Source organism: Haematobia irritans, chromosome 4 (assembly GCF_050003625.1).
Source record: "Haematobia irritans isolate KBUSLIRL chromosome 4, ASM5000362v1, whole genome shotgun sequence".
NCBI classification, from domain to species: Eukaryota; Metazoa; Arthropoda; class Insecta; order Diptera; family Muscidae; genus Haematobia; species Haematobia irritans.
Genome location: NC_134400.1, coordinates 19,783,808 through 19,806,435, shown reverse-complemented (window position 1 = coordinate 19,806,435; position 22,628 = coordinate 19,783,808). Strand labels below are relative to the sequence as shown.

The following is a 22,628-nucleotide window of genomic DNA, read 5'->3' as shown; positions in this document are numbered from 1 at the left end:
TGGTTCACTGAGGGGTATACCTGGCTTTATCATGAAATCGCAACACTGTGCGTCTCTGAACAAACTCTCACCATTATTGTAGGCAACTTACTGCATTTCTATTGTAATCACATTGATTGATATCTCACTATCGCGCCAATGTAGTTAGTTCTTAAAGAGCATTCGATCCAAGTGGACGTCGTGGACTTATCAAGCGGCAATCGCATACAAGAATACAACAAAATAGAACGTTAAACTGTAACACGCGGCGAAGTTGTCGAGTTTTTTTTTTTAATTTTTGTTGAAAAGAAAATGTTCGAATAGTTTATTTATATGAGATTGAAAATTAGTGTTTGAAGTGGTTTCATTGATAAGAAAAAGAGAGAAAAAACAACAACAACAACAACGAAACGAAAAAATCCACCCACATACAAAAACAAAAATACTTGAAAATGTTTCCCATATTGATTTTGGGAACAACGATCTTATGTTACATTATCTTTATGTTATGGCAATCAATGAGAAGACCCAATAATTATCCACCGGGTGAGTTACATTGAGAGAAGCGGTGTAATACAGGAGCAGTATTGAAATTACGAAAAATCAATTGATTTTTGTAATTTGAAATTTATTTAATTAAAATATTGAAATTTATTACCAGTATTGTAGTCTAGCGTATGTTCTCTTACATTTCTATGCAATGCCCTGTATGCAGCTCTTACGAAATTTCCGCTATCCATAAGAGATACATTAGTATTTTTTATACCGAAAATTCCGTGCAACGTTATTATCGATTGTTAACATTTTGTTCCCATAAAAAAATACATGGCAAAATTTTGTTATTAGCTGGCAAAACGAAGTATCCACTAAAGCCCGATATGCACCTCTAGTGGAAATTTCCTTTGTGTGACAATAACTGAGTTTTGCCATGTATTTGTAAACGATCGATAATAACGTCTCACGGAATTTTCGTTAGCAAATATGTAGCAATACATTTCTTATGGGAAGCGGAAATTTCCGCTAGAGGTGCATACCGGGCTTAAGGGCCAGGGGTGAACCTTCCGAATAGTAGTGTTATCCATTGAGGTGAGTACTATGTTCAGTTTTTTCATCACAAGACTAAATTAAAACACTAAACTACAAAAAATATATGAAGGCGATTATTTTTTTTTATCAAGTTTTGTCATATTATGGATGGAAAAGATTCAAAACATTGATTTTGCAACATTTTATATTTCTAAATTAATTGATTCAAAAAAGTAACCGTGAAAACAAACTAGTTTTCAGTTTGAAAACTGAACATAGTACTTAAAGGATGATACGGTCAAAATTTGGTCAAGGGAAAACGCGTGTAAATCGGTGAAATCGTTTATTTAAAAAATCAAATTAAATTTCTTTTTCAAGTTCATTTAGTATAAAATTCAGGAAGAATATTCAGTTAGGCTTTCGCTTTTCCAAATCCGAATTGCCGGGCCTCACGCTTGACACCTGCCATCAGATTTTGTACAGCCACCTTGTCCACCTTCTTCGCCGCAGAAAGCCAGTTTGCCTTGAACTGCTGCTCGTCCTTAGCAGTTTTTTTGGTCTTCTTTAGGTTCCGCTTGACAATAGCCCAGTATTTCTCAATTGGGCGGAGCTCTGGCGTGTTGGGAGGGTTCTTGTCCTTGGGAACCACCTGCACGTTGTTGGCGGCGTACCACTCCATGGCCTTTTTACCGTAATGGCAAATCCGGCAAAAACAGTACGGAACAACCGTGTTTCTTCAGGAAAGGCAGCAGACGTTTATTCAAACACTCTTTCACGTAAATTTATTGGTTGACAGTCCCGGAAGATATGAAAATGCTGCTTTTCAAGCCACAGGTACAGATGGCTTACCAAACCAGATATTTCTTTGCGAACTCTGACAGTTTTATGTGCTTGAAAATATCTGCTACCTTTCCCCTTCCTTTTGCCGTATAAAACTCCTGTCCCGGAAGCTGCTTGTAGTCGGCTTTGACGTAGGTTTCGTCGTCCATTACCACGCAGTCAAACTTCGTCAGCATCGTCGTGTACAGCCTCCGGGACCGCGCTTTGGCCGTCGTATTTTGTTTATCATCGCGATTTGGAGTCACTACCTTCTTGTAAGTCGATATTCCGGCTCGTTTTTTGGCTCGATGCACGGTTGTAGACGATACATCCAGCTTATTTGCGGCATCTCGGAGAGAGAGGTTAGGGTTTCGCTTGAAACTACCGGCAACTCTCTTTGTCGTCTCAGCGGCTTCCGGTTTTCGATTTCCCCCCGATCCAGACTTCCTGGCTGTCGACAACGTTCCCCAAACACTTTAATTACATTTGTAACGGTTGATTAGGCACTTTTAGCGATTTTGCCAGCTTTGCGTGCGAGTAGCTCGGATTTTCGCGATGCGCGAGCAAAATTTTGATACGCTGCTCTTCTTGCTTGGACGGCATTTTGACAACTGAAGAGTGAATTCCAAAATCAAAATAGGAGCAACATTTCTACATACACACCTTCAAAATGATGGGTGTTTTTAAGTTTTTTTAAATGCAAAATTGAAAGAAATACGTCAAGTTTATATTGACCAAATTTTGACCGTATCACCCTTTACTACCAAAATGGTATCAAAAAATTGGAAGGTCGTTATAATCGTTGTATCGCTCTTGAAGGGAACTATGTTAAATAATAAAAACGAACTTTAACATAAAAATGTGATATTCTTGGTAAGATCGGGGACTTATCAGCCAACCTGTTATCTAAATCTGAAGCGATTTCAATAAGATTTGGCATACTTGACTATAGTAGTAATTGTTCTTCTTGTGCAATATTTTAAGCAAATAAATAAATAAATAAATAAATAAATATATATATATATATATATATATATATATATATATATATATATATATATATATATATATATATATATATATATATATATATATATATATATATATATATATATATATATATATATATATATATATATATATATATATATATATATATATATATATATATATATATATATATATATATATATATATATATATATATATATATATATATATATATATATATATATAATATATATATATATATATATATATATATATATATATATATATATACTTTGATTACAAAAATGTGTTCGCGGACAGACGGACTTCGCTATATCGACTCAGGAGCCCTCCCTGAGCATTTTTGCCAAAGACACCATGTGTCTATCTCGTCTTCTTCTGGGTGTTGCAACATATGCACTAACTTATAATACCATGTTCCACAGTGTGGCGCAGGGTATAAAAAGAAAAATAAAATTCCAATAAATGAGAACTGGTACTAATTTTAATTTTATACAGCCTAGATTTACAGCTACATAGCTTTCTAAAATATGTCTCTATTTGAAAGAAGCCGCATATTTGGCTCGGATTCAATACCAAAATTCTTAAGGGAAGGTCAAAATCTTTGGATCCAAGAAAAAATGTAACTGGATGTTTTTTGGTAATAAAGGTTTTAGCCTTTCGAAGAAATTCAAAAAACTGTAACAAAATAACAACGTTCGCGATCTCCGTTTTTCAAACTTGTTTTTTAAATTACTTTTCATCATAAAAAGTAACGAAACTTTCTTCATATTTCATCCCTTAAAAAAAAACAGAATTCTAAACAATCGATAATAGCGTCTCAGGGAATTTTCGTTAGCAAATATAGAAATGAATTTCTTAGGGGAAGCGGTGATTTTCAACAGATGTGCATAATGGCCTTTTTAAGAATAACCATAACAATTTGGAAGTGTACGTAGAGGAAACCCGCCAATTTTACTTAATGGTCAATAGCACAGTTTTTCCATGTATTTCGTAGGGTAGCAAAATGTAAATCGAGTCGTAACGAAAAATTTCGCTAGCAACAATCCCTTTGCATTTCTTATGGGTAACAGAAATATCGCTAGAGTTGCTTTATTACTATTCTCCAACTACATACCCGATATCATCGCATACTAATCGACATATGTAATTATTTTGTGTCAATCAATGTCTAGACAATAAAGAAAAGCCAAAACCTGATGACATTTGCATAAAACTCAAGCAGCAAGAACAGTAAACACCATATATTGCATCTGTTACATTATATGGTACTAAGACTATCATGTTAAGGTTTTTTTTATTATTTATTTTATAACAGGTGTTATACGATTGGTAGAAGGTAAAGGTAGAAGGTAAAGGTAGAAGGTAAGAAGGTTCCACACTGTGGAACAGGGTATTATAATTTAGTGCATATGTTTGCAACACCCAGAAGGAGACGAGATAGACACATGGTGTCTTTGGCAAAAATGCTCAGGGTGGGCTCCTGAGTCGATATAGCGACTGTCCGTTAACACATTTTTGTAATCAAAGTCTAGGTCACAGTTTTAGTCCAATCGACTTCAAATTTGGCACAAGTATTTGTTTTGGCTCAGAATAGATCCCTATTGATTTTGGAAGAAATCGGTTCAGATTTAGATATAGCTCCCATATATATATATTTAGCCCGATATGGACTTATATGGCCCCAGAAGCCAGAGTTTACCCTAATTTGCTTAAAATTTTGCACAAGAAGAACAATTAGCACTATAGTCAAGTGTGCCAAATTTTATGAAATCGGTTCAGATTTGGATATAGCTCCCATATATATATATATATATATATATATATATATATATATATATATATATATATATATATATATATATATATATATATATATATATATTTATATATATATATATATATATATATATATATATATATATATATATATATATATATATATATATATATATATATATATATATATATATATATATATATATATATATATATATATATATATCTTTCGCCCAATATGGACTAATACGGTCCCTGAAGCCAGAGATTTACCCCAATTTGGTTGAAATTTTGCACAGGGAGTAGAATTTGCATTGTAGCTATGCGTGCCAAATTTGGTTGAAATCGGTTCAGATTTAGATATAGCTCCCATATATAGCTTTCGCCCGATTTACAATCATATGACCACAGAGGCCAATTTTTTGCTCCGATTTAGTTGAAATTTTGCACAGGGAGTATAATTAGCATTGTAGCTATGCGTGCCAAATTTGGGTGAACTCGGTTCAGATTTAGATATAGCTCCAATATATAGCTTTCGGCCGATTTATACTCATATGACCACAGAGGCCAAAGATTTTGTAGGAGTCTATCAAATTCTGTCCAAATCGAGTGATATTTAAATGTATATATTTGGGACAAACCTTTATATATAGCATCCAACACATTTGACGGATGTGATATGGTATCGAAAATTTAGATCTACAAAGTGGTGCAGGTATAATATAGTCGGCCCCGCCCGACTTTAGACTTTCCTTACTTGTTTTTAATAAATTTTCTTCAATTTGAAAAAAAAGTATTAACTTATTTGTAACATGTTGCAATTAGAAAACTATTTTAGTTAACATTTTCTAAAATAAACCTACATTGTCTTCCACGGTGGGTTCACTTTTTTCTATGTTTGGATTATTGGCATGGATTTCCATGTATAAATATACATATATTTTTCCAGGGTAGGAGGTAAAATCTTGTATACATAGAGATATATCTTTAACGTCTCAATGTGTTATGTTGGATTCTCCGTAGGCCAATGGAAATGGAAATTGTATCCAGGACGAAAATATTTGTAACTTTTTTCGAGGTGGCTTCCTATGTAGGTTTGATTGCGTTTTCATTATTATAGCCTGCTTTCAGGCCTCCGCGTTTTTCTTTGGTCTGCGCCGCTCTTTTTATACTTTAGTTTCAATCACTAATAGGTAGGAATTGAGGCGGATGCACTTGCCTGATCTTAGTTGGAACAAAACTACTCCGGTCTGCAGCGGGAGATTTCTTTCCTCCGATGCCCCCGCCTATAGCATCGATTCTCGAGCTCGGAGAACAAGATTATCTTTGTAGCTTCTCGCCGCATCAGCTATAGTATCCTCATGAATTCTGGCCAGACGTGTCTGTTATGCTGCCCCAGGAATGAGGGTATTTAACCTACCTTGAGTCCTAATCATTACTTATCATAGCTTGCATTGTACGTCTTTGTGGTGGTATCACAATCAACAGCGTATCATATCAGGAACGTGTCGTGGATCATCGATCCACGTGGCCCCGCCCCGAAATAATTTTTTTCGCGGTATCGAAGTTTAATTTCTCGTCTCGTAGAATACGCCCCATGTATATTGGACCCGTAGCCAAAACTCTAACGCCTATATCACACCCTTCCTTCTAAGACTGTTGAAAGCATTTCTGACATTAAAACTTGTCAGGAACTGAAACCCAGTGGTAAAAAGCGTCATTACCAAATCGATTATATCCTACCGATTTTGTCGAGAAAACTACTCCACATTTCCGATCAATTTTCCTTATAACTTTTACGTTGACGTGTCATAGGCAGTCAAGTACTTCCCAATCTACATGACAAAGTAAACGAAAACATAATGATATCCCCATTATTGAATATTGTGTTTTACTCAGCAATGGGAACGATGGAACAAACCAGTTTTAACTACATTGTATTTCTAACAGTTATCTAGAGCTAAACACCTCCATTTAACTTTCCGGAAATCGGGACCCTTAAAATTTTTGAAAGACTTCCGATGTCCGCTTCCAGTCCTTCATTCTACAGTCTCCCGTCTTGACAGCATCTGAAATAAAAGATAAAATTAGTCAATAAGTATAAAAACTATAAGTAATATAACAAATATTACCAAAGATAGCACTAGCTAATGCTTTAAATTCCTTAAAAGGTCTTCTGTCATTGATACCGTCCGAAGTTCTGTTTTAAGCCACCGGCATGACATTTTATTATAGCCACCTATCATTATAAGAAAAAAAATAAAATTTCAGAAGTTGTAAATATCGTTAATATTATTGCAAACTTATTAAAGGGAAACAGAAATAAATTTGTCGTTATAATGCGATGAAGACTGTAGAGTAGAGGTGTGCGCGTGAGCGAAACTTCACGCTTACACGTGCACTCACGTTATCGTGCATTACGAACATTCGCAAAATTTTGAATTGTCAAAAATTCGTCAAGCAATACGTCTTTAGGTTTCAAATCTTTACAAATTAAATTCCTTATCGATAGGAACAGTTTGCGAAAATTTCGTATTATATATTGTAGCGGTTCAGAAAAAATTTTGCGTTTTGGGAATTCGCAAACCAGAACAAGTGGGATAATGATTGAGTAAAATTATCAAACTATCTAAAGTAGAATTGATTTGATGTAAAAATATGCAGCATTTGGTGGAAAAATTATCTTAAAGTCCATAAATGTCAACAATAAACTGATAAAAGCTAACAACGTTATACCTTTAAGTTTTCCTTCCTAATTACATATATCTTACGCTGTCGTAAGTCGTAAGCACTAGGTACACTACAATGCAACAACTAGATGACTATGTAGTAGCTTTCATTTGTTCAAATTTATGGGCATTACTTTCTGTACGACTTTTCAATGCTAAGGTATAAGTAGTACCAATTTAACTCAATTCATTTAAATAGATCGTACTTACTTAGTCTTCCAAGTTTCGCAAGAAGATAATCGATTTTTTGGTAATTGATTTAAATTTTTACCACTGGGAAGCCATATTGTATACGTGCGAATTCTCCCCATTCTCCCCATTATCAACGCCATAATCATGGCATTATAAGCACGGTTGCCACTCGAGACCAAAATAATCTACCAAAATTTGAAGAACATTTTACCAAAAAAAGTAAAAATCTTATTTTGCAAATTTGTATGACTATAGAAATTTTGTCAAAATTTTATTTCTATAGGAAATTTTGTCAATATTTTATTTCCATAGAAAATTTTGTCAAAATTTTATTTCTATAGAAAATTTTGGCAAAATTTTATTTCTCTCGAAAAAATTCTCAAAATTTTATTTCTATAGAAAATTTTCTCAAAATTTTATTTCTCTAGAAAATTTTCTCAAAATTTTATTTCTATAGAAAATTTTCTCAAGCTTTATTTCTATAGAAAATTTTATCAAAATTTTATTTCTATAGAAAATTTGATCAAAATTTTATTTCTATAGAAAATTTTGTCAAAATTTTATTTCTATAGAAAATTTTGTCAAAATTTTATTTCTATGGAAAATTTTGTCAAATTTTATTTCAATAGAAAATTTTGTCAAAATTTTATTTCAATAGAAAATTTTGTCAAAATTTTATTTCTACAGAGAATTTTCTCAAAATTTTATTTCTATAGAGAATTTTCTCAAAATTTTATTTCTATAGAAAATTTTCTCAAAATTTTATTTCTATAGGAAATTTTGTCAAAATTTTATTTCTATAGAAAATTTTATTAAAAATTTTATTTCTATAGAAAATTTTATCAAAATTTTATTTCTATAGAAAATTTTGTCAAAATTTTATTTCTATAGAAAATTTTGTCAAAATTTTATTTCTATAGAAAATTTTGTCAAATTTTATTTCTATAGAAAATTTTGTCAAAATTTTATTTCAATAGAAAATTTTGTCAAAATTTTATTTCTATAGAAAATTTTGTCAAATTTTATTTCTATAGAAAATTTTGTCAAAATTTTATTTCAATAGAAAATTTTGTCAAAATTTTATTTCTATAGAGAATTTTCTCAAAATTTTATTTCTATAGAGAATTTTCTCAAAATTTTATTTCTATAGAAAATTTTATCAAAATTTTATTTCTATAGAAAATTTTATCAAAATTTTATTTCTATAGGAAATTTTCTCAAAATTTTATTTCTATAGAAAATTTTGTCAAAATTTTATTTCTATAGAGAATTTTATAGAGAATTTGGTCAAAATTTTATTTCTATAGAAAATTTTGTCAAAATTTTAGTTCTATAGATAATTTTGTCAAAATTTTATTTCTATAGAAAATTTTGTCAAAATTTTATTTCTATAGAAAATTTTGTCAAAATTTTATTTCTATAGAAAATTTTATTAAAATTGTATTTCTATAGAAAATTTTGTCAAAATTTTATTTCTATAGAAAATTTTGTCAAATTTTATTTCTATAGAAAACTTTTGCAAAATTTTATTTCTATAGAAAATTTTGTCAAAATTTAATTTCTATAGAAAATTTTGTCAAAACTTTATTTCTATAGGAAATTTTGTCAAAATTTTATTTCCATAGGAAATTTTGTCAAAATTTTATTTCTATAGAAACTGTTTTAACATAAAAATTTTATTTCTATAGAAAAATTGTGAAGTACATCTTAGTTGAATAGGAATAATTTCTAAAATCTACTAAAACTTTATTTGCTAACGACATTGTTATCGATTGTTTTTATTATGCTCCCATAAAAAATATGTGGTAAACCAGCATTATCGGCATGTGCCAAGAATTTTCGCAAGGGCCGTATGACGGGCTTAAAAAATGCAACATACCATATATGTTGTCATTGTACGGCAGCATCGATTGTTTATGTTTTTTCTTCCATAAGCCCGCTATGCACCTCTAACGAAATTTCGGCAAACTGCAAGAAAATCATTAACGTGTGAAACTTACAGAGACGCTGTTATCGACTGTTTACAATTTGCTCAATAAGAAATGCATATCAAAATGGTGTTAAAAGATTGGCTACTAGCCTGAATCCATCCGAACTTTTCAGATTGAACTTTGATTTATCAGACAAGAGGATCATACACTGAAAAAAGGTGAACTGTTTTATAGGAAGAACGAACTAACTCGTGCGGAAATTGAACTACATTGTATTCTACATTTGAAGATTTTCACAAAGCACTGTCACAACTAGGAAAATTTAATGCCCTGTTGTGCTTTATTACTGCAGTTCACGAAATACCACCCATTCATAGAAGATGAATGAACTAAACGTGAAAAAGAATATCTTTGGCGCCAAACCATGACCATTTTAAACATACATTAGTTCATTCTTACTATTTTTCGGAAACGTACGAAAATTTTCATTTGTTTTAGTTCATATTGAACACATAGATCATTGAACTTTATACCTTTTTATACCCTCCACCATAGGATGGGGGGTATATTAACTTTGTCATTGCGTTTGTAACACATCGAAATATTGCTCTAAGACCCCATAAAGTATATATATTCTGGGTCGTGGTGAAATTCTGAGTCGATCTGAGCATGTCCGTCCGTTCGTCCGTCTGTTGAAATCACGCTAACTTCCGAACGAAAGAAGCTATCGACTTGAAACTTGGCACAAGTAGTTGTTATTGATGTAGGTCGGATGGTATTGCAAATGCGCCATATCGGTCCACTTTTACGTATAGCCACCATATAAACGGACCCCCAAATTTGGCTTGCGAGGCCTCTAAGAGAAGCAAATTTCATCCGATCCGGCTGAAATTTGGTACATGGTGTTAGTATATGGTCTCTAACAACCATGCAAAAATTGGTCCATATCGGTCCATAATTATATATAGCCCCCATATAAACCGAACCCCCGATTTGGCTTGCGAGGCCTCTAAGAGAAGCAAATTTCATCCGATCCGGCTGAAATTTGATACATGGTGTTAGTATATGGTCTCTAACAACCATACAAAATTGGTCCACATCGGTCCATAATTATATATAGCCCCCATATAAACCGATCCCCCGATTTGGCTTGCGAGGCCTCTAAGAGAAGCAAATTTCATCCGATCCGGCTGAAATTTGGTACATGGTGTTAGTATATGGTCTCTAACAACCATACAAAAATTGGTCCACATCGGTCCATAATTATATATAGCCCCCATATAAACCGATCACCAGATTTGACCTCCGGAGCCTCTCGGAAGACCAAAATTCATATGATTCAGTTGAAATTTGGTACGTGGTGTTAATATATGGCCTCAAACTCCCATGCAAAAATTGGTCGGTATCGGTCCATAATTATATATAGGCCCCTTATAAACCGATCCCCAGATTTGACCTCCATAGCCCCTTGGAAGAGCAAAATTCTTCCCATTCGGTTGAAATTTGGTACGTGATGTTAGTATATGGCATCCAACAACCATGCAGGAATTGGTTCTTATTAGTCCAAATTTATATATAGCCCCCATATAGACCGATCCCCAGATTTGACCTCCGGTGCCTTTTGGAGAAGCAAGACTCATCCGATCTGCTTGAAATTTGGTACGTGGTGATCGTATATGATATTTAACAACTATGCCAAAAGTGGTCCATATCAGTCCATAATCATATATATATATAGCCCCATATAAACCGATTCCGAGATTTGGTTTTGGAGCCTCTTGGAGGAGCAAATTTCATCCGAGTGAGTTTAAATTTGGTACATGGTAGGTATATGGTCGTTAACAACCATGCCTAACTAGGTCCATATCGGTCTATAGTTATATATATTCCTCAGATAAATCGATTTCCAATCACACAAAAATTGGTCCATATCAAGTTCATAATTGTATATAGTCCCCATATAAGCGACCCCCATATTTCAATTCTGGCTCTCTACGTACCGTGCAAAAAGTCCATATCGATTCGTAATTATTTGTAGACTTTTTTTACATACCTTTTTTGTCCAATATATACCACGTATGGACTAACTCACAATATAGAAAACGATGTTAAGAAGTTTTGAGATACCACAACCCAAGAAATTCGATTGTGGCTGACAGTCTTTCGTAGAAGTTTATACGCAATCCATGGTGGAGGGTACATAAGATTCGGCCTGGCCGAACTTACGGCCGAATATACTTGTTAGTTCATAAAATGTTCATTTATATTCTGTATAAATTTTTACGAAACTTCGGTGAGGCGTTATTATCGGCTGTTTAAATTTGTTCCTTTATACGTGTGTCGTATAAAAAAATTTCCACTAATGTGCGAGAAAAATCATATTTCCTAATGAATATTCCATGAAACGTTGTTATCGATTGCTTACATTGTTTTAAGAAATACATGACAAAACTGCATTATTTGCACGTTAACATAATTTGAGACATACTTCGAAACAGGAATTTTTTGCAATAAAAATAAGTTAAATTTAGCGTTACTTTAACTACGGAATTTCGGTGTACTCCAATGGGCTTTACTCAAGTTAAGATGCTACTTTGCAAATTCCATCCGGGCTTGTCTATGTTTAGTAGATATAAAGCTATCCTCTTTTATTAAACGGCTTTCGATCTAGATTGCAGCTCAAATGTAAATTCCTGTAGCATGCCAATAAGGCAGTTTTTACATGTGCTTCTTATTGTTAATACTAAGTACGTTTCTGCGATAAAAACATGCAAGAGTCTAATGTGCTTTACAGACTATCAGCTATTCCGGACGACAGTGCTCGTGTCGAACATATCCCATATATTGTGCACATTATAAGTTAAGTCCGAAGGCATAATCGATACTGCTGCATGTTTATGGGATCGATAACACATTTACTGATTATTTAGTCATCGGGGACAAGTCGTATCGATTCGACTTGTCGCCGATGACACTGTAAGATTCTTTACAAACACCGACATTCTGTCCGGAATAACTGATAGTCTGTAAAGCGCATAAGAATGGGTTTTGCCCCATTTTATAATCGAATAGTCATTTCTCTGTATACACCTAGTCACACACATATTTTTGTGAGCGTACAAATCATAAACATATCATGATTGCCAACCATTTCAAATGATACCACGAATTAAGTGTTATATGATAGTGAATTTTGTAAAATCACAGTTGAATTGTGATTAGAGAAGAGAAGGTTTTGTCATAGTAACCTTACCAATATAATTTTATAATCAAGATATGGGAATAATTAAATTAGTTCAATTAATTTATATAACCGGTAGTCGAAAGTGTACTTTATCAAATCAAACTATTGTGCTGTTGAGATTAAATTAAAAATGCTAGAAGTTTATATTCTTGTCACAAATTTCAATCAGCGATAAGACGTCCGAAACTTGACAACATATTCTTCGTAATTAGCAAGTAAAACTGACATTAAGTTGGACACTATTCATTAATTTGTATAAGTATTTTTTTTTATATTACAAAAACGATTATCGCAGGACTTGCGAACGATCAGATAAATTCAGCGATATTTTAGCTAAGGCCTGGTATGGACCTTTTGCTAATACTACGTTCAAACTGTAGCACGGTTTGTAACTTTCGGAATATAAAAATTATGAAATTGTGTGCCAATAACACTGTTCATATGGAAGAAAAATTTAAACAGTTGATAACAACTCTTTACCATTAGCGTAGCTAGACAATCTTCTTGGGGGGGGGGGGGGCTATAGCCCCCCTAACTAAAAATTTATAGACTGAACTTATAACTTCAATTAATTTTTTATTTCATAAAAATTAATAAAAAATTAGACATCAAAATAACTCGACAATTAATTTATAATAAAGCAACTTAAAGTAGTTCCACACTTTTCCCAGCAAAAAAAAGGGAGTTGTTCTAAAAGCACAACTTTAAAAGCACTTCCACAAAGAAGTTAATTATTTTATTTTCTTTTTTTTTCAAATAGTTTAAAAAAAGAGTAAGAATAAATAAAGTAGTACAAATTATTCAAATTTTGCCACAAAAATGACAAAGCCATTATAGAAAAATCAATACTTTTTGAAAATATTCGAGGGAAAATGTTTCAATCAAGATTTGGAATGCATTAAAAATTATAAAAAATATAAAAATTATTTAGCTGGGAAAATATCACACAATTTTTGAATTCACATTCAAAACACTGAATTCGGATCACACCCTAAGAAGTGATGCAAATCAATTGCAACGGCTGTTCGATGGACATCCCTCCTATGACAAATTCATATTACATTCATCGCTTCTACGCCAATTTTGCACCACTCCCGGACCCAAAAAGAACATTGTCGCTTCTTTTTGGCGGTGCTTTTTTGCAGCATTATTAAGATATTAATTTATGAAAGAATAGTTTTATTATCAATTACTATTTTTTTAATTAAATTGACTGAATCAGATCAACAAAATAATAAATAATAAACTAAATCACAACCACAGATTTATTTCATAAATATCAAATTTCAAATTCTGGGGGGTGGCTGAACTTTTTCTGGGGGGTCTAAGCCCCCTCCCCAGAGGCCTTCCTACGCTTATGTTCTTTACAGAATTTTGATTAGCAAATATACCAATGAATTTCTTATGCATTAAAAAAATAGTGAACCCATCAGAAAGGAAAATTTTGGTTAATTTTAGAAAAAAATTTAAAAATTTTAACTAAACTGTATTACAAACGTCGGTTTCACAAAAAAATAAGTAAATATTTTAACACAAGTAAAGTTTTTTTCACTTGTTAAGAAAATTTCGTAGTTTGAAGGAATAAATTGGAGTTAAAAATTATATAAACTTCTTTAGTGCCATATGAAGTTCAAGAAGTGCATATTATTGGTAAAATTTACAAATTTTAAGAAATTCTGAACTATTTTGTGGGAGACAAGCATTTAGTACCTCTTTGTGTATAATTTTTTTCACTTTATTAGTTCCGTCAACTACTTACGCAAAAAAATATTATAGAAAATAAAACTTTGACAAAATTTTCTATACAAATAAAATATTGATAAAATGTCTATAGAAGTTGTAATAATAAATTTTGATAAAATTTTCTATAGAAATATAATTTTGACAAAATTTCTATAGAAATATTTTGACAAAATTTTCTATAGAAATAAAATTTTGACAAAATTTTCTATAGAAATAAAATTTTAACAAAATTTTCTATAGAAATAAAATTTTGAGAAAATTTTCTATAGAAATAAAATTTTGAGAAAATTTTCTATAGAAATAAAATTTTGACAAAATTTTCTATAGAAATAAAATTTTGACAAAATTTTCTATAGAAATAAAATTTTGAGAAAATTTTCTATAGAAATAAAATTTTGATAAAATATTCTATAGAAATAAAATTTTCTCGAAACATAATAATTGCATTAACTAAAATAGAATTAAATTGGATTTAGTACCAAAAATGGGGTCACTTTTTTGAGTGTGGGTAGGGGAAACTTCGACTAGATGTGCTCGGGGCTTATGCACACAGAGGAGATTTTTAAAATGTCAAAATCAAAGTCATTTACATTCTTTATAACTTTTCATTAAACTGCAGTGAGATGTTATTATCGGCTGTTTATATTTTGCTCATGTAGAAGGTACATCAGAACACTGTGTTGTTGCCACACAAAGGAAATTTCCACTAATGCGTGAGAAAAATATATTTCCTAATGAATAATCCATGAGGCGTTGTTATCGACTGTTTAAATACATGGCAAAACACTATTATTTGTACGTTAACAAAATTAGCATACCTTACAAATTGGCCCAAAAGCTAATATAAATTTAGACTATCGCTTCTCAATAATATCGGTGACATTTCTCATTAATTCAAAGCTTGTCTAAGTGTGTTTCTATAAATTAAAATCTTGACAAAATTAAATATAAAATTTTGATAACATTTTCGATAGAAATAAAATTTTGACAACATTTTCTATAGAAATTAAATTTTGCAAAATAAGATTTGGTAATTTTTTTGGTTCGAGTTAATATATTTGGTTCCATAGAAATAAAATTTTGAAAAAATTTTCTATAGAAATAAAATTTTCACAAAATTTTCTATAGAAATAAAATTTTCACAAAATTTTCTATAGAAATAAAATTTTCACAAAATTTTCTATAGAAATAAAATTTTCACAAAATTTTCTATAGAAATAAAATTTTCACAAAATTTTCTATAGAAATAAAATGTTCACAAAATTTTCTATAGAAATACAATTTTCACAAAATTTTGTATAGAAATAAAATTTTGACAAAATTTTCTATAGATATACAATTTTCACAAAATTTTCCCTTATAATTTATTATATTTCTATTGTTCTTGTTTTTCTTGTAGGTCCTGATTTTATCCCCTTGATTGGAAATACTATGCAGCTGAGGAAGGAAGCTGTAGCCATGGGAGGACAGCATAAAGTTTTTGAAAAATGGTCAAAAATCTATAACTCGAATATTCTGGGTTTGAAGCTCGGCAACGAATTGGTTGTGGTGGCCCTTAAGTACCCACTGGTGAGAGAAGTCAACTTGCAGGAAGTTTTCGAAGGTAGACCAGATACATTTTTCTTACGCTTACGTACAATGGGTACACGCAAAGGCATAACTTGTACTGATGGTAAACTCTGGTATGAACACCGGAACTTTGCCATGAAACAAATGCGTCACGTTGGCTATGGTCGTTCCGAGATGGAGAAACATATAGAGAAAGAAGTCGACGGTTTGTTGAACTTTATTGAGAGTTTTCGAGGGACGCCGGTTTTTCCGGGAACCTTCTTGGCCCAAAATGTCATCAATGTCTTGTGGTCCATGACAGCGGGACAGCGATTTGAGCGTGATGATAAGCGTATGATCAAACTTTTGGATATGATGGGTCGTCGTTCCAAGGCATTCGACATGTCAGGTGGTATGCTTACCCAATTTCCATGGTTGCGGTTTGTGGCACCGAATAAGACAGGCTATAATTTGATACGCCAACTGAATAATGAACTGTATAACTTCTTTATGGAAAGCATTGAAGACCATAAGGCTACGATGACAAAAGAAAATTCAGATAGCGATTTGATTTATGCCTACCTGCGAGAAATGCAAGAAGAATCGAGTAAAGAGAATACCACCTTCAACGAAACTCAATTGATAATGACCATCTTGGATTTATTCATAGCCGGCTCACAGACCACCAGTACAACCATTGATTTAAGCCTCATGACTCTGGCCTTGAAACCGGAAATTCAAAAAAAGGTCTACGAGGAAATTCATACAAACTCCAAATTTAAAGAATTTCCCAATTCTAGCACCAAGGCCTATTATCCCTATACGGAGGCCTTTCTCATGGAGGTGCAGCGTTTTTATCACATAGCCCCCATCACAGGACCAAGAAGAGCATTATGGAATACGAAACTGGGAGGCTATGATATACCAAAAAATACCACAATTCTAGTTTGTGCCAGTAGTGTGCTAAAGGATCAAGAGCATTGGTTGGATCCCGACAATTTTAGGCCAGAACGTTTCATCAACGCCGATGGCAAACCCTTCAAAGATGATTACTTCATACCATTTGGAATGGGACGAAGACGTTGCCTGGGTGATGCTTTGGCAAGGGCCTGTTTATTCTCATTTGTGGTGAAAATTTGTGAAAATTTCCAAATAGCATTAACACAAAGTAAAGAAGATCAGCCTTCAATGACGCTATTACCAGGTATAACCCTATCACCAAAACCCTATAAAGTGAAATTCATAAAGAGGTCTATATAGCCTATACACCATTCTATTACATAAGTTCCATTTAGGAAGAGATTCAAGGTTACCATGTTCAAAATCCCTATACTGATAATCCAGGGTCCAAATATTATAATACCTCATTCACATTACATTTCCAAAATCCACATTACCCAGATTTCAAATGTCAATTGCCCTATAAAAAGGGATTTCAAATCTACTTTTAGTAGATTTTGAGCCTAATGTGTATGACCTATAAGAAAGCGTCGATAAAACAAAAACCACAACAAAAACTCGGTGATAATATTTTCTTTGTTTATTCTTAATCTTTGAAAGTGTCAAATGGGATTTGATACTGGCAGATAATCTATAGGTTTGTTTTCTAACTCCTTAATGGAGAGTATGTTCAAAAATGCACAACACTGGCATCAGAAAAATAAATAATAAAAAAATAATTTAAATTTTACACTATTACCTCCATTTTCATGAAGCTTTATTATGCGCCGTCCAGACTATTAGTTTTTCCGGACGACAGTGCTCGTATCGAACATATCCCAGATGTTGGTCACACTATTAGTTATGTCCGACCGCATAATCGATACTGCTGCTTTGTAATTTTTTCGATTATTTAGTGATGGCCGACAATTTGTATCGATTGGCCACACTATAAGATTCTTTAACAACACAGGCATTCCGTCCGGAATAACTTATAGACTGGACAGCACATTAGTGAGTGGTTAGTAGGGCTGTCATTCGGGATCGATTTTTAAAAACCCCGGGATTCGGGATTTCAAAACATAGAATACCGCGATTTTTTTTCGGGATCCCGAAATTTTCGGGACTCCTTTAATATTTTAAGTAATAACAATCTACAGCGCCAAAAAAATGTTGTACATTTAACCAATTTAGATTAATTCAATTTTATTAACAAAAAATAACATAAGAGTAAATTAAAAAGCAATTTTAAATTGCTATCATACTTAACGAACACTTAGTGAAGAAAATAAAAACATAAATATTATGACAAAAATAAATTAAAAAGCCATTTGATATCGCTATCTTACTCAGCAAAACATTTTCAGGATTGGGCTAGATTATGCGTATTTTCGTATACTTGTGATAATTTTTATCAGATAAATGCAATTTTTGTCATATTTTCGACGGACCTTTTATCATTGGTTTGTATTTTATGTGAAACGAATTCCATTTCACATGAACTCATTATTCAAAGGAACTTGCCGTTTACTTCGACTTTTAATGAAATTGTGCTGTTTAGTATACCTCATTTATAATAAATTCTTACTCAAGGTGTACTATGTTTATTAACTCAATTTGTCGGATATGAAATCTAACGGCCGTTTATACTGAGTGAGAATTCCAATTTATTAATAAACAATCATAAAAACCCACAATTTTAACTAACTGGGATTCGGGATAAATCCCGTCCCGAAATCCCGCTTGACAGCCCTAGTGGTTAGTTAACGAAATTTTAATTTTTTCTAGGGATAAATCTATCACTAATATACTCATATGCCAGTTAGGAAACTAACTGCCGAACATTTTTCAGCTAAAGTTAATCCGGAGAGAAGATATCTCCACATTATTTTGTGTTATGTTAACTGTCACTTAAAGACTAATGCGCCGTTCAGATTATGGGTTTATCCGGTCGATATGTCTGTGTTTTTAGAGAATCTTACTGTGTGGTCAAACGCTAAGAATTGTCGGCGATAACTAAATAATCGATAAATGTGTTATGGATCATATTAACAAGTTGCAGTATCGATTATGCCATCGAACATAACTTATAGTGTGGCCATACCTAGGATATGTCTCAAAATGTTGGACACGGGCATTATCGTCCGTATAAACTTATATTATGATTGTTAGACCGGGGACTTATCAGCCAACCTGTTATTAACTGTGATTAATTTGTCCAATAAGATACTGAAGCAACAAAATGACATATATTATGATTTCTATAGAAAATTTTGTCAAACATTTATTTCTATTAAAAATTTTAACAAAATTTTATTTCTATGGAAAATGTTATCAAAATTTTATTTCTATAGAAAAATTTGCCAAAATTTTATTTCTATAGAAAAATTTGTCAAAATTTTATTTCTATAAATTTTTTTTTCAAAATTTTATTTCTATAATTTTTTTTTTTCAAAATTTTATTTCTATAGAAAAATTGATCAAAATTTTATTTCTGTAGAAAAATTTTTTTCAAAATTTTAGTTCTATAGATTATTTTGTCAACATTTTATTTCTATAGAAAATTTTGTCAAAATTTTATTTCTATAGAAAATTTTGTCAAAATTTTTTTTGTATAGAAAATTTTGTCAAAATTTTATTTCTATAGAAAATTTTGTCAAAATTTTATTTCTATAGAAAATTTTGTCAACATTTTATTTCCATAGAAAATTTTGTCAAAATTTTATTTCTATAGAAAATTTTGTCAAAATTTTATTTGTATAGAAAATTTTGTCAAAATTTTATTTCTATAGAAAATTTTGTCAAAATTTTATTTCAATAGAAAATTTTGTCAACATTTTATTTCTATAGAAAATTTTGTCAACATTTTATTTCTATATAAAAATTGATCAAAATTTTATTTCTGTAGAAAATTTTTTTCAAAATTTTAGTTCTATAGATTATTTTGTCAAAATTTTATTTCTATAGAAAATTTTGTCAAAATTTTATTTCTGTAGAAAATTTTGTCAAAATTTTATTTCTATAGAAAATTTTGTCAAAATTTTATTTCTATAAAAATTTTTTTCAAAATTTTATTTCTATAGAAAAATTGGTCAAAAATTCATTTCTGTAGAAAATTTTGCCAAAATCTTTGTTCTATAGATTATTTTGTCAAAATTTTATTTCTATAGAAAATTTTGTCAAAATTTTATTTCTATAGAAAATTTTGTCAAAATTTTATTTCTATAAAAAACTTTTCCAAAATTTTATTTCTATAAGAAAAATTTGTCAAAATTTCATTACTGTAGAAAATTTTGTCAAAATTTTATTTCTATAGAAAATTTTGTCAAAACTTTAGTTTTATAGAAAATTTTCTCAGAATTTTATTTCTATGGAAAATTTTGTCAAAATTTAATTAATTTTTAAGAATTGAATTAGAAATTTATTAAAATTTATTAAACTTTTGGGCAAGTAAAAACTCGTTTTATCGGAGAAATTCTTGTTTTCCAAGCAGACTACAGAGTACTATTGACAGGCATCAGCTGATTTTATGACGCTATCTTAAAGTATGTGTACCCTGTTTATAATCGATTATCATAAATTCTTGTTACTATTAAGTGTTCTAATTTTGTATGTATGTACATTCATTTTGTATTTAAATAAAATCTTTTGTGTAAATAAAAATAAATTGAATTAATTGAATGTGATCAGTAGAAAGCTATGGGCGAATGGGGTAGGTATGGTAAGTAAAGGAATTTTTTAATAAAATATATATCGCAATATTCTTTCAATTTTAACAAACGACTTCATTGTATTAATTGTAATGAACTATCATATAATATGCCCGCCTATTTTTCCGTTCGAAAATTCCAAGGTTGTACCAAAGTTCATCGCGGAAAATTTTTTCACCAACCGCCTATCGCTATGGTTATATTTACACAATCTACACTAATCAAGGTTGTCACTATTGCTAAAAATAATCTACCGAAATTTGAAAAAAAAAAAATTATCAGAAATCTACAAAATTAAAAAAATCTTATTTTGAAGTTGTTGATTAGATGTTTTTTTTCAAAGAAATGTTTTACATTGAATATATAGAAAGTTTTGTCAAAATTTTATTTCAATATAGAATTTTATCCAAATTTTATTCCTATAGAAAATTTTGTAAATTTTTTTTTTCTATAGAAAGTTTTGTCAAAATTTTATTTCTATAGAAAATTTTGTCAAAATTTTATTTCAATATAGAATTTTGTCAAAATTTTATTTCAATATAGAATTTTGTCAAAATTTTATTTCTATAGAGAATTTTGTCAAAATGTTATTTCTATAAAAATTTTCTCAACATTTAATTTCTATATAAAATTTTTGTAAAATTTTATTTCTATAGAAATTTTTTACAAAATTTTATTTCATAAGAAAATTTTGTCAAAATTTTATTTCGTTTTGTTTTGTTATTGTTGGTTTATTCTTCAATCATTATTGTTGTTTTTGATTTCAGCTTAAAACCATGCATTAACTAAACTACAAGTGTAGCTTAACCAACAGAGGAAAAGAATGTTCGTCAATTTTATTTGGGCAAACCCGTATAAACTGCAAAATGGTTGGATGGACGCACGTTTCGGAATTACCACATTCCTCATTAGCATCCTATACTTGCATCAAAATTTTATATCTATAGAAAATTTTGTCAAAATTTTATTTCTTTAGAAAATTTTGTTAAAATATTATTGCTTTAGAAATTTTTTTCAAAAGTTTATTTCTATAGAAAATTTTGTCAAAATTTTATTTCTTTAGAAAATTTTGTTAAAAGTTTATTTCTATTTTTATGTTAGCCTGATATCAATGCAGGCTGGTTCAATGTTTATTTCTATAGAAAATTTTGTAAAAATTTTATTTCATTAGAAAATTTTTGCAAAATTTTATTTCTATAGACATTTTTGTCAAAATTTTATTTCTATAGAAAATTTTGTCAAAATTTTAATTCTATATAAAATGTTGTCAAAATTTTATTTCTATAGAAAATATTGTCAAAATTTTATTTCTATAGAGAATTGTGTTCAGATTTTAGTTTTATAGAGAATTTTGTCAATTTTTGTTTTGTAGAAAATTTTATTTCTATAGAATATTTTGTGAAAATTTGTTTCTTTAGAAATTTTATTTCTATAGAAAATGTTGTCAAAAATTTTATCAAATTTTTATTTCTATAGAAAATTTTGTGAAAATTCCATTTCTATAGAAACATTTTTCAAAATATTATTTATTTTTATACCCTCCACCATAGGATGGGGGTGCATTAAATTTGTCATTCCGTTTGTAACACATTGAAATATTGCTCTAAGACCCCATAAAGTATATACATTCTGGGTCGTGGGGAAATTCTGAGTCGATCTGAGAATGTCCGTCCGTTGAAATCACGCTAACTTCCGAACGAAACAAGCTATTGACTTGAAACTTGGCACAAGTAGTTGTTATTGATGTAGGTCAGATGGTATTGCAAATGGATCATATCGGTCCACTTTTACATATAGCCCCCATATAAACGGACCCCCAAATTTGGCTTGCAGAATTTGGTACATGGTGTTAGTATATGGTCTCTAACAACTATGCAAAAATTGGTCTGCATCGGTCCATAATTATATATAGCCCCCATATAAACCGATCCCCCGATTTGGCTTTCGGAGCCTCTAAGAGAAGCAAATTTCATCCGAT

General features: G+C 30.8%; 1 protein-coding gene and 1 long non-coding RNA gene across 2 annotated transcripts; one reads left to right on the top strand and one right to left on the bottom strand.

Annotated features, from left to right (window-relative positions):
• Positions 1 to 155: 155 nt before the first annotated feature.
• Positions 156 to 19,375, top strand: Cyp305a1 (Cytochrome P450 305a1). The gene is made up of 2 exons (XM_075305704.1): positions 156 to 525; positions 15,853 to 19,375. The coding sequence occupies exons 1-2, from the start codon at positions 432 to 434 to the stop codon at positions 17,259 to 17,261; spliced, it is 1,503 nt and encodes a 500-aa protein (XP_075161819.1). The 5' UTR covers positions 156 to 431; the 3' UTR covers positions 17,262 to 19,375.
• On the bottom strand, positions 6,483 to 6,861 carry LOC142234545 (uncharacterized). The gene is made up of 2 exons (XR_012721643.1): positions 6,747 to 6,861; positions 6,483 to 6,683 (listed from the first exon to the last, which is right to left on the bottom strand). It is a non-coding gene; the product is annotated as an uncharacterized LOC142234545 (long non-coding RNA).
• Positions 19,376 to 22,628: the final 3,253 nt, after the last annotated feature.